The following is a 14,209-nucleotide window of genomic DNA, read 5'->3' as shown; positions in this document are numbered from 1 at the left end:
CTGGAGGCTTTTTCCAACACAAAAGATGAGTTGCAGGCCTTCCTGGTCCAAAGTAATGTCAAGACTGAAATGAAAATCATACTTTCTGTGGGCCAAACAGCTGGACCAGCAGGTAGGTAGTGCACAAAGGAATTCCCTGCAGGTGTAAATGGAATAACTCACCAAGTTCTCTTATAAGCTCTTCCAGCTTTAGTGACAACTGTGAACTCAAACCATACTCAAACTTTCACACTGAACTCTTCTTGCTCTTTTGCTTTGGGTCCTCAATAATCTCTAAACAAGTTACTTGCTGTGTACTAATAAACCTGTTGGTAAGCTGTCCACTGCATTCGGGCACAGACACATATGCTGCTCACTTACAACCACACACAAGTTACTACAGATGAAAACAGAATGCTGCAGAGCAGAGCCACTGCAGGTGAAGCACGAGACCTATGTCAGGTATATGCATCCACATCCTTTTGCATGTGATTCCCCCTTGAAACGGATGGGATTTTTTTCCCTGAAATGCTTTGTCTTCCACTTGGCTGATCTCAGACTCTTGCTTATTTCTATTTTTTCTCCTAAGATATTTAAAGAAAACAAATACTTATCATTTTGCTTTAGCAATCACAGGTTAAGATTTAAGAACGCATCACATTAAATTTACATCATGTTAAATTTGCTGTTTTGAATAGATTATGCTTATTGCTATAGAGTATTTTGTGGTCATTTAGGTTTGACTAAAATACATAACCGACATTCTGCAAGAGTAGAACTTTTCTGCCTAATACTCTTTTAGGCCTCCCAGAGAGAACCTGAGGGCATGAAGACACTGCAAAAGTTGTTTTGAGAGAGTTCTCATAAAACATGGGCATTTAGAAAGCAAAAACAAATTACAGGGAGTAATAACAGAGGCTATAAATGAGACAAATAACTTGTTCTCATTCAGAAACATTGCTCTAAACTATCTGCCTGAAAATGATGTCACTGCACTGAATCTCTAGAACTTTGGATGCCGCTGCAATGGAGGTGCGCTCCAATGCAAGGATGCCATACCATCAAGAAAAGGCAGTACCTTCAGAGGAGGCCTCAGTTTCATCTCTGACACCAGGAGCCATGAAACAGTGAGAACTAAACTGCTTTGCTTGAGCAGTGCTGTACCTTTGACTGCGGGTTGACAGCTGGAGCCATGCCTCCAATGCAAAGCATGCAGGAGGGAAAGTCCAAGTATCTTCCAGCCACATTGTAGAGACATTAAGTTACAAGGACTTCCAAACTGTGTATCACTATTGCATAACAAAGAACAGTAAGGAAGATGCTCACCTGTACACTACTACAGAAATGTCCCAGCTGTTAATTTAAAGTCCAAAGCTAAGTAAGTTTTATTAGAGTGAATTTATGACTGCTCATTATTTAACTTAGTCTAGGATCATAATTAAAGATGGTACTCTAAGGCAAATTCCCACTGATGGGAAACAGCATCATTTGAGACTCCAGCAAAGAGTAATCAGACACCTTTGGGGAAGTAATCAGGCATCTGTGAAAGAAAACTCTGATGTCAAGAGCCCCTCACATGGGAGGCTTGTTAAAGTGTTGTAAGGCTTGCAGCACGTTTAATGAGACAGAAAGGTTAAAGTGAGGTTTTTTTCAGTGTTAAAAAACATAAAGAAAGAAACAACATTTGATGGTCCTAATCAGCAGTAAAATAAAATGGGCAAATATTATTGCACGTCAGGTACCTTCTGAAACAAGGAAATGAAACACCTTTTCCTCCTGAGTTTCCATGCCTACACCTTTACTGAAGCAGAAAATATCTTGCAAATACACCTCCGCCTGATGGGACAACATGTGAAAGTAGTGAGGAACATACAGACTCAGGCCCTTGAACTGGATGGACTTTTACATAATAATTCTGACTATTTGTCCCTGAAGAGCAGTGCAAACTACTAAATAAACTGATAATTAATTAGCAATCCCTCTAGCATAGCTGCTTGAAATCAGCCCAAGAGAAGGCAGGAGCACAATATGTGATGTGACAGAGTAACACAGTCTTGAGCCACAGAGGACAGGCCAGAGAAGAAAGGAGGCATTTTTAACAGAGATGGTCACGTGCAAAAAGTTGGTCACTGATACTTACAGTACCTGATGAATATTTTTACAAATATATTCCTGGTTTGATATGTCTGTACAGAAAACTCCTAACTTCAAAACTTCATGTAAATTGGTACCACATCACCAGTGAGCCCTCTTGTTAAATTTTACAAGTCTGGTGATCCATATACTTTATCAGCATGATCCACAATATACTTTGAACCTCTGAGAGGTTCATCTTCTTCAAAAATACTGTTGTATGATGGTTTACTATCAACCCATCAGTTGCTACAATTAAATAGCTAAACAGTATTTATCCTGAAAGGTGTATCTCAGAATTAAGATACTTAAAGATGATCTGTGTGGTTTCTTGAAACAGCTCCAGGGTCAACTAAAGAATTAAGCTCCACTCATGGGCTCTGATTCAGCAAAGGTCTTATGCATATGCCTTTTATTCCAGGCATACAAGCAGTCCTCAAGAGAACTATTTAAAATCAGCTTTTGCCAATAGGAGGAAGGAATGAGATAATGGAACCAAAGAAAACTCCTCTTGTTAAATACTAACACAAAAAGAAAACACGAGTTTTCACTCCCAAGTGAAAAATCAACCCTCTACACTATTTCAAATTAGCTGAAATATTTTCACCATCGTGTATTTTGGTGATTGAAAACACTGCTCCTCCCTTCACCGACTCCTTAAAATTAAAAAAGAGGAGGGAGAGGAGAATATATGCAAAACAAAAGGCTGCTAACATTCATACTGGCTAACAAACTGGATCTAAATGCACTGACTGTTTTGGTTGACCTAAAATGGCTTTTCCCAGAAGATGTTTTATTTACAGAATGCCACCACTTACAGGGCTTGGCTAAGGAAATAACTCAGAGGACTGGCATAAAGTGAGAAATAGTTTTCCTCCAGCATATCTGCAGGTTATGCTACTGGTCACAGTTCTATGACCTGAGATAGCTTTGATAGCTGGGAGAAAAGACATTCCTGTTTGGCGCCAAACTGTTCAGGATAGCACGCTTGTCAATGGACAACTGCAGAACTGCAGCGCTTTGTGCTGATCTGAAATTCCCTATTCACCAGGGAATTCTGAAAATGATTCTGAACATTATGCAAATTGTTCTGGGCACATTTTCTTCCAAAATAAGAAAGGCTTACATAACAAATGCTGCACTGTTTTCTAGATTAGCAATACTGCCCACAGACTTAATAGAGTGTGACAGAGGAAACAAATTGCTAAAATTCACACCGACAAACAAACCCAAACTTCCCCTCCAGAGCTGAAGACCATCACAAACCATATCACCTTGCAGCAAGTAAAAGACACATTTTCCTGACCTTGCTGTTTTCTACAACACACGAATCCAAACACAGGGAAGGCTGACAAGAGCCAACATGTGACAGCCATTGGTCACATTGCTTAATGCAACGTGGAATGAATTGAGACGCAACCATGAGGTGTGCAGAGGAATCTGCATAAAATGCACTTGTTATGCTAACCCTACACTCTCCTATTTGTATGCTAGGCTGTCCGGCTGAGAAGCACCTCATGGTCTCGGCTTCTCAGTACTTTTGCATGAATGACACTATAGAAAGAGGTACTGTATTTACTAGCTAAATAAACAATAGGTTTTGCTTGCACTCAAGTATTACAACTTCAACTCATTTTATTTATGTCAGTAGTTCAGAATGTGCAGTGGACCAGGCACATCATCAGTGTTCACCTTTGTCAAAGAAGAGGCCAGAAACATCCACGTTGTTATATCTCTGGAACAGCTATAACTCATCTCTGTAACCTTTGGAGGATATGGTACAATCCATTTTGTGTTAGCAACACTGCAGCAAGCTATTTATTCTTAAGTTCATGAAAAAAATGCACCTATTTTCAGTGTCCCCTGGAGTGCACACAACCCAAAAAGTGACAAGTTGACAGAGCCAGTACAAAAAGACTGGCTGCCCAGCCATTAGCCTCCTATAGCAGAAGCTCAAGGGGGAAAAACAAAATCTTACTGACTTTGGTATCATCCATCCCTGCCATTAGATGGCAGGCTGAATGCTGCCAGACCATGGGAAATGCACCCCCCACAACCTCAGGATTTCTCCTGAGTGTGGCATAAGCTTCAAATTGGCAGGCAGGCACTGGCACAGCATTATGGTACCTGAACATCATAGGAGAGGATCCAGAGAGAACCTGGCTCAGAAAATCAGTCCCGAAGTCCATAAGGTGTCAAGCATTCAGGAACCAAGCTATCTAGATGTGGACTAATGGTTGTGCAGCTCCTGTGCTGATGTAGACTGACCCATACCCTGTTAACTGAGCCATGTGAGCTTGGTTGAATCTGGACCTTAGTGTTCTTAAAGATCAAAGTCAATGTGAATCTTTCCAGCTACTCAAGTGCTCTGTCTGTATCAATACTTCCAACTTCAAGATCAGCCCATTAACTACCAACCTTAGAGTTTGTCGTGGTCTGTCAAAACTGTGGGTTTCAGCTATTTACTGTGGGGGTGAAAATCACCTAAAGCATTTCTGTAATCTTAAAACCATTCAGTGAGCTGAATAATATGCAGGCATGTGGCCAAAGCAGTAAAATCTTCATGAATATTACACCACATGTACCAGAGGTACCTTGGCTGCACTCAAAATGAAAACTAGTCAGTTTTGTCACTTTTAACATAATGTAACCTATTAACTTTCATCACTGTTCTGGGTAAGTAGTATGTACACAGGATGTACTGAAGAAATAACTACTGACACATGTTGCTGTTAAAACACTGATTGAAAACTGCAGGCCAGAGCATCAGAGCGTAACAAGGTTTCCTCGTTTCCAAGATCTCCTTCTAACTTCTGATGTAAATTCTCCATCCCAAGGCTGCCTTTAATGTACATGAGGTTTGTGTATGTGTATATTATATATATATATATATAAAAAAGCACGCTCATAGAATAATGAGCCCTGAGAAATACACTCTTCCAGCACTCTCTTGGGAAGGTGAGGTTGCTGAATGCAGCTGTTCTCATGATTCACGTCCTCTAAAAGCTATGCTCTCCATGCCTGGTGAGGTGAAAATGCCAGGTATGAAAGGGAAGCTTGTAAATCTGCTTAGCTGTTTCCTTCTGGCAAACTGCCCCTCTCTTCTTTACCTCTACCCAGAACTGGTTAAGCACCAAACCCTTCTTAAGACTGAAGACTGTGAAGTACATGTCATTCCTCCTACCTATAAATAACACAACTCAATAAAATAAAGGCAAATAAAGATAGTAAATGGTATTTATTTCTACTCTTATTTTACCCAGTGCTCATTTCTCAACAGAATTTTAGATGTACTTCTCTAGCCAGGGCTGTCTGTGCCAATGCAACAACTGCAACCTCCCTCTCACCTGCTTCCATCCAGCTCATTATCCAGTGTCTGACAGAAGCAAGTGCCAGCTGCTCTACAAAAAGGCACATGAAACGCTTCAGCAAGACATTAGAAAATCACCTGCCTATACGGAAGAGCTTTTTTTCCCCCCTGTCACCATTACCAACAGATTGATACAAACACTGAATTAAAACGCCGACAGTTCTTCAAAAGTCTTGTTACTGTAAAAATGAAACCCATAACCATGTCTGGATACTTTATTCCCATTCAAACACCTGATGGGTCAGTGCTAATGGGGCCAAAATTTTACCTCTGACCTCATCCCTTCATGTTCCCCTTTTGTCAGGCACCTTTAAGGCCCTACAACCAGACTCATCTGTTCTGAGGCTTTATTGCCATGGCATTTTGTGACAGTGAGTTTCACAGGTAATTACAGGCACCCACAGGATTAGTTAATTTACTGACACATACCAACAAGGAATGCCTGCGTGGCCTGCATTATTTCTTTGCTAGCTCACAGCTATCCTTGACACCATTTGATGACAAAGTAGACAAAAAAATATTATCCTAATTTTTAGTCAAGTGCAAAATTCTTAAGTTTAAGCTACCTTTGGAAGCCTCTGTGCCAAGTGGATTTTCCAAGACGTCTGTCAGATCTTGGCTCCAAGCATCCTTCACAGCAGACTTGGACACCTTCCTGTTGTTCAGGCTTTGCTGTGGTCGGAAGTTATTCCTCAGGTACTCCACGGACTTGACGTGGTCTTGCTGCTCAGTGGTGAATATGGAGTAGAATGCCTCCAGCTGACCACAGCCATCATGGCAGAGGAGAGAAAGGACATTAATTAGAAAAACAATGTGGTGAAATCCGGGTGGCTGATAAGAAAGTAAAATGGCAGGAAGTAAAATGTTGATGCCAAGACTGATAACCACATGGGAAGTCAGGCTGCCCACTGAAATCAGTGCCAACTGTCTTATCTCAGCACAGTGCTTATCCTGCCCTGTGAGGGAGAAGGGCTTCTAGCAACCTGTGGATGTCTGTCATGGGCAAGGAAACATTTGCCCTTAGTCCTCTTGTCTAGAAGGATTTGTGTGTGACACAGCCATGCCAAACCCCCTTCACCGCTGGCACTGTTTCACTTTGCAGTATGGCATTAAAAAGTGCTTCCAAGTCATTTTACCCCAAGAACCTTCTCCAGGACAGGGCAACACCCTGAGCTCTGAATATCTTGCAGAGTTTAGCTTCCAGGCTAAGCTTCACAGATAGCTCTTGCAGCACTTTTGCAGAAAGTCACTGTAGTTGTCATATCTTTATGGGATGGACACCCAAACTTGCAAGTCAGTAGTTGAATGGAGCAACCTCAAGACTACCCAGCTCCAAGTGTCCTCACCTCCCTACCAAACCCTGCTCACTCTGATACCTAACTACAGGGTGAGAAAAATTTTAAAACACAGAATAAATGTATTCAGGCACAGTTGGCATATACTCCTCTGGGAATAGGTTTCTTCTGTTGGATTCAGATCTGAGCTATTTTTAATAAAATGTATTAACCTGTAAGAAAGAACTGTAATTGGAAAACTTTTCACAGTTACTTCGTATCTTAGTATTTCTTAGAAAGAAATTTCCAGCTAACTAAGGTGTAAATATTTTCAGCTAATGTTTTTCTCACAGCTATCAAGGTTGGTATAGCATTTACTAATAGCTTGTTATCATTCCGGTCAAGAACTAGAATTAGTTACATTGCTGCTGGAAATACTGAGTAAGACAGAGCTGAGAAGGATTCAGTCTTGATATTGTTTACATCAACATCAATTACATATATTGATAGTATGGATTTTGGGAGCACAGAATCTGGCCCGAGACTTTAAAAAGGAACCTGAATTGCACTGATAGCTTAATGACAGGTCACTTTGAAAGCTACACCCTTTTCTTTAAGTGCATGTGCTCTAAAAGCTAAGGAGAAGTGACAGGCTCGAAACTTTCAACTAGGAAAAAATTATCCTTATAGCCTCAGCTGATAGTACTGATAAAAATAACCAAAGGAAGGTGTAACAGAGCAGTTAAGCACCCTTCATGGAATCAACAGACACTCACTGTCATTATTTAATCTTCCTTCAAACCAGTAATCTGAAGGCCATTTTGCTGTTGCTGTCCAGCTTGCCCAGCCTGCTGGGCTTGACAATCCTTGCTATTAGGCTGAAATCTGTAAAACCTCTCTGACCTCCAGGTCAGCAGAGAGTCAGCTTTTACACATTTAATTTCAAAACTAAGTCCCCATGGAGTGGGAGGTGCATTGAGCTGGCTAATGGAGGTATATATAAGAATGTTATCACTGGGAGCAGAACGTGGAAAGCTGGAGGGGGAAAGGATGGACCTCGCAGCTCTCATCCTGAGTTAGGCAGCTCTGCACTAAAACACAAAAACAGGAGAACCGAGTCCTGCTACAGGCAACTGCCTCTGAGACAGCAGCACAGCTCAGGCTTGTGTATTTTTAGCAGTAGCTTCCTCCTAATCCCAAGTCCTTTTACTGTATAAGCAGGGAAATTGAGGCAGGATAGAGTCAGTGATCTGCAGGGAGGGGTGACAGCCAGCTACCAGCTTCCATCCACAGTTCACAAGCTCAGGTACTGCTTCCAGCCTTGCTGGTACTGATGGTGAGATTTGGATTCTTCTTTTTCTGTGTCTTAGATGAATGCTCTGTTCCCTGATTCTCAACTGCAATTCCCTGATTCTTTAGAGAAACATCTTGAGAAATGTGCCCCTCAGAAGGATTGATGGATGGCTTAAAGGGAAAAGGGACTATTACCTTACACTTACATATCTTTTGCATTTCATACAAAGTGGAAGCTGTTTTGATGAAGCCAGCTAAAGGGGCTTAAGGTTGCTTTGTAAAAGCCCAAGAACTTGTGTAGCAGCTGCTCCTCTAAAGTCAAGTCTCTAGGCTTATACATCCATGACATTAATTGAATTTTTAAACTTTCAGGGAGAACTTTTAAAATATTTTCTTCTGCCATGCTACCTTGGGGAGGTATAATTGCATGTTAACAACTGCCAACTCAAATATGATTTTTAACCTTCCCCTTTTAATGTGTTGAAGTATATATAAGTCATTCCAACTTAATTTTTTACTATAAAAACATTATCTACCACAAATGAGAAATTAATTTATCCATAGCTGCCAGAAAAAAAAATACTGTAAGTGCCGCAGTCAAGGAGCTACATTCATGCTCTTCAAAGTGTACAAGAGCTCCTGTTCTGAAGAAGAAATGAAAAGCTGTTGTAAGGCTATTGCAGATACAGGGAAACCTGATCTAAAACTCCAAGTCATGTAATTACAAACCATTAAAGCCTGATGTGCATGGTTTTCTAAGGGTTGGATATACAAATGGCAATTAAAAATACTGAAACCGTTCTAAGCACAACGAGCCACTCTGAGGTATGCATTAAGAGAGATAATGCCGTGCTTTGGGTCATTGAATGCACTTAGCTTCACAATGCATCTGCAGGGTGACATGGCTTGTCCTGTTTTGTTGTCTAATTATTGGGAGAGATGATGACGATGGAGCATTGAGAATAAAATAGAGAAGCCTCCACAAATGGACCACTTCAGTACTGTCTTTTTTGCAGCAAGGTATTTTGCACAAAAGCAAGGATTTAATTGGAACAGCAACAAAGCTTAAACAATATCACTTTCCTCCTCTGGGATTACAGGCTGCTTCATGGGGTTTGTGATAAAGAAGGTTAAACTACGGCAATGGATTATGTTGCTCTGTTTCTGTTGGAGGAACAAATAATAATCATAGCAATGGCAGGGTGGCAGGCACTTAAAATACACCCATCTAAAGCTGCCAAGGGGAAGAATACTATTATTTATTCCACATGTGTTGTAGTATCAATGAAAGTCTGTCCTACACACAGAATTCTCAGCCCTTCAACCACACATGCAAGCATAAAGCAGCACAACGCCAAATTTTAAAGGCTTGCCTCGGCAGAGTTACTATTGTACAGCACAGGAAAGAAACTATGCCAGGATAAAGCACCTTTATACCATTATAGTGATGGCAGTAATTGGTATTTACCAGTTTATTTGCATTTGTTAAAAAGGAAAAGAAGAAGTCATGACCCACCTGATGCGTACACAGGGTGTAAAACTAAGCGTGGGCCAGGCCTCGCAGCCACCAAATAATAAACAGTAAACTTATTGATGTAGTGAAAAGCTACAAGGGATTGCAAGTATCCTGCAGGCAAGGATAGAATTCAAAACGATCTCGACAATCAGAGAAATAGCCTGAAAAAAACAAAGGGTCCGATTCAACCGAGACCATGTGCAAAGAGTCCCACGCTTCAGCCAGAACCGTGGGCTGCATGAACGCACAATGTGCTCAGCACTGCTAGAGACTGCTCTGGGGATAAGCCTCTAGCAAAAGGGTTCCTGCTGATCAGGAGTTGAACATGGGCAATAACATCACACTTTGTGAAAAAGGCAAAATAACACCAGCATGGGTGGCTGGACACATGAATCCTGCCACGTCCCTCAGCCTCGGAGGGCTCCAGCTGAAGCACTGTGACTTGAACAAAGTGCTTCAAAAAAGATGAAAGTGTCTATGGGAGAAACAATGTGAAGTAGAAATCATGAAAACAAGGCTGGAGCAGGGGCATGGTGATTATCTTCCATACCTTTGAAATCTTTGATAACCAGCATTTGTCTGTCAGGATCACCCAGTGAACTACTCGCTTATCCTTCACAGAATTAATAAAAGGAAAGACTAACTTCAGTAGGATGGCTTTCTAAAGACAACAATGTCAAAAGACCCTTTAACTGGTAAATATCTGACTCCACCGAGCCCTTGCTTTCGAGAGCATTCTTCCCCAGACAAATCCCAGACTTTGTGTCTATTTGCACTAAAAGCTGCTGTGTGCTAATTTTAAAGATTTGTGCGCCAGCTCTCTGAGCACATAATGGCAGCTTTACTGTGTTATAAAAACAGTTAAGCATGGAGAATTAATGGAAATACTTTTCTAATGTAATTAGTTCAAATTACTAAATCTGAGCAGAACTGAAATCACTCACTTCACTTTGAAAAGAAAGTTTCAATTAAGAAGAATAAAAAGGAATTCCATGTAAATGTTTATACCATAGCTTTAATTTAATCTTTACAAAAACAATACCAAATAAATCACTGAAAGGAAACTGGGTTTCATGTTGTACTGTCTTCTTATGACTGATGGCTTATGTTCAGAAACAATATTAGTTAAGAGAAAAAAAAATCACCGACACTTCCTTTTTTGTCAACAGAAGCGTTTTTGTTCTCAGGATTAAGATGGGGGGTTTTAAAAACACTGTCTTAAAGAGGGCAAATCAAGAAATGGACTTCAGTAACAAAAGAAACACACCTGATGGTAAGAAATGGGAACGGGCTTCCGAAAAACGATCCACTCCACGATCTCACTACACGGAGGCGTAGTCAGGGAACCTGCGTAGCGGTAGTAACTCCCCAGAGATGATGGCAGAAGGTCCCTCAGCACAAAGGGATCCAGAAAGGTCTCCTTCTCTGTGAGGAAGATTGACAAGCAGAATTACACTTTGTTTTTTTAACATTTCTTTAAAATAGACACCACATTGATAGGCAGCCTAACTAGGTGCAATGGCAACAACATATTTTATCATATAGATACAAAATGAAAGATGAAAACACCCATTCAGAGAAGGCCCTGTAAGAGTTGAGGTGTTGATTATTAAAAGAGCAGCCAAAATGCTAGTCAATCCTGCACTGAACATGCACAGTCCTATTTTGAATGTGTGCAGGTGTGAAATGCCCTTGTTATCCCACTGGTTTTTCTTAGTATAGAAATAACACCATAGTCAGTGGTTTCACCACTCAGTAAATGTCTCTTCAGCTTGATGGCAGTGAGGGTTTGCCAAGACCCAGTGGGGACAAATCTGAGCCCCAGTGGTCCTGCTTGCTGCTGTCCAACCAAAGAGCGTCAGATTGTGTGTCTATCCTGTCCCCACCAGTGGGAGAAAGGGATGCAAGAGGAGAGGGGTCAATCCCTTGTTGGATTGCTGAGATGGAGGAGGCAAGAGCCACACTGCTCAGCCAAGCTTCTCTGGGAGCTGCCAGTGGGACAAGCCAAGAGCAGGGCAGCAGGGCACCTCTGAAGCTCAACATTGGGCTTGAAGCACTATCCAGAAAGTACTCATATAGGACTGCCTTTATCTGTCAGCACAACACCAGAAACATGTTTCAGAGATAAAACTGCCCCCTCTTCTCCCTAATCCAAGGAACTCCTTCCCAGGGTCCATCAGTCTAGGACAAACTCCTCTGAGAAGCTCCTTGGACAGCCTGAAATGCAAACCTAAGCACAGAAAGCATTTAGCATCAAGTAACAGTGACAAGTTGGTAATATTTAACACTGTGAAGCAAAATAAATAAATGAAAGGAGGGAACAGCTGCAGGCAAGACAATTTTCCTGCCATCCCTGAGCATTTATCCTCTGCAATTTATGTTGACTCACAGGCCAAAGTTCTCTCTCAGCCTGTGCAAAGGTGTTCATTGCTTCAGGGCATGCTGACATGGGAGGCTCTCCCATACATTCCTCACTTCCTATATTTGTGCCTCAAACAGAAGTTCACACTTGGGTAGCAGGAATTCTTCTCTCTGTCTCATCCGTGCAGCTAAGCAAGTCTGCTCCCCCCACAGCAGAGAGGAGAAGCAGGTAGGTTAGTGATTGACACACACATCTTCCGAAGTCAGAAGGAAAAGAAAAAGGATGAAGTCTGCAGAATTTGCTTCCAGAGCATCTCAGTTTTCTAGAAATCTTGACCAGATTGAGAGTATACCTCTGAGCAGCAGTCTGATTTTTCACTCCACTGCTGCTGCAAGGTGCAAATACATGATGCACTTCAGGGATCTTATATTCTTCCACACAGTACCAAGAGGTGCGCTATGTTTTCACAGACCTTAGCATTCCAAAATATGAACAATTATATTAAAATCAATGTATTCACGGTAACAGAATACTACAAACTCTTCTTTAACATTTTCTTCCCTTCTAATGAAAGTAGATATCAACCACTTCTGTATCTCCATAAAGAATGGAAACAAATAACGAAACACATTTTTCCCTCTTCACAGCATACCTCTGAGAAAAAAAGTGTGCTCAGATAACAAATAGTAAAATACCTATGATTGGCCAAAGTTCAAAGAGATTCTAATCAAGAAGCCATAATCACAGCAAAAGGTCGTATTTAATTTGATTGGTTTATTTTTATGTAGGAAAAAATTGTTAGAAAAACTGCAAACTCAGACATAGGAGTTGATTTCCAAATGCAGCACATATACATTTTCACAGTGAGATGACACAGGTTTTCTATTTAAGAAAGTGTCTCTTTCTCAATGGAATCTGAGCACACAGTGGACCACAATGAATCTGAAAGTGTATTAGAACATGCAAAAACCCTCTTTGCATTAGCAGCCGACAACTATATATGAAATAGATGGGAGGCAGAGGCTCATTTTGAAAAGATCTTTCCTCTTGTATTTAAGGAAAAATGTTTCAGTTAAAATTAACAGTTTAACTGTTTTTAACTTTTACAACCTTTTGTTTAGAATGATGGAATGACTTAAGATGCTGGATAAACATTCAGTGAGAAACCAAGAATACGGAGTATCCCTTTATCAAAGGATGGCAGGAGAATGAGGCTCATTTTACACTTTCAAGGATTTTTGTGCCATATGCTGACAATATGATATTTTAATAATTAATTGTTCATCAAAGGAAAAGATGAAGAACAGGGATGCTAAATTCAAAGTTATTCAAATTGCAAAAATGAATAATGCATGACTTTTATATTAAATACACACTGTATTAAGTAGTCTACATTTCATCCAACTCTGTCTTTCATTTTTAAACATTTTGAACTACAATATGAATAATCAACCAAGGGAAGCTTATTTAGACAGAGAAATACCTTATTTGAATGCAAACTGGAAATATCCGACTATGATTAAATTTTGGTTATCAATTAGGGAGGGTTTTTTCTTAAGCATTTGGAAAGTCAGAGTCAGCTGTGAAAAAGGAATATTTCTTGAGGAAAAAAGTAGCTTTGCTAATACACAGCTTAAGTAGGGCAGGGTGTACTTGATCTAATTTTTCATGGCTACAAGCAATGCTGTAACTTTTCATTAATGAATTCCAAGGATTAAAAAAAACAACCCCAAAACATATAATTGGATTAAAATGACTACTAAAATAGATGATAATCAATTGATTATGCTTTAATAACCTAATACTTTTGAAAACAAATCGTTCTTTTGTATCACTTCTGTCTAGATGCACGGTGCAGAGTTTCAGAAACCAGAGCCACAAACAGATCTTCACGTGAAGCTTAAAGATAAAGGGGCTTAGAAATTCAGGAGTCTACCTCACATGTCTATCATGAACATAAAGAAAAAGTAAATGCCATAAAGTCATGTTCCTAAGAGTCTGAGACATTTTTAAAAATGGGATTTTGAAGTCACGTCACTTTTAAAGTTTCAGCCTTAAATCAGTTACTGGTTTTGGTAAAATGGTAAGAATAATAATTTGCAAGCTAAGCAACAGTACTCACTGAAAATGATAGAAATATTTTATACACATACACACACATAGAATCATAGAATGGTAGGAGTTGGAAGGGAATTCCTACCAAATGGGAAAGAACAATGTAGAAAATAGTATCCAGCCTTTTTTCACTGTCTTTTATGACCCGCTTCTCTTTCCCATTATCA

General features: G+C 40.3%; 1 protein-coding gene across 1 annotated transcript in view; it reads right to left on the bottom strand.

Annotated features, from left to right (window-relative positions):
- Positions 1-14,209, bottom strand: part of PTPRG (protein tyrosine phosphatase receptor type G) — a 407,362-nt gene that overhangs the window by 91,549 nt on the left and 301,604 nt on the right. The window contains exons 7-8 of the mRNA XM_062008042.1: positions 10,833-10,990; positions 6,049-6,241 (exon numbers count right to left, since the gene is read on the bottom strand). Coding sequence (XP_061864026.1) covers positions 6,049-6,241; positions 10,833-10,990 — 351 coding nt within the window. The remainder of the gene's footprint in view (positions 1-6,048; positions 6,242-10,832; positions 10,991-14,209) is intronic.

The sequence above is a fragment of the Colius striatus genome, chromosome 15 (assembly GCF_028858725.1).
Source record: "Colius striatus isolate bColStr4 chromosome 15, bColStr4.1.hap1, whole genome shotgun sequence".
In the NCBI taxonomy this organism is placed as follows: domain Eukaryota; kingdom Metazoa; phylum Chordata; class Aves; order Coliiformes; family Coliidae; genus Colius; species Colius striatus.
This window is presented reverse-complemented; position numbering and strand designations above follow the sequence as displayed.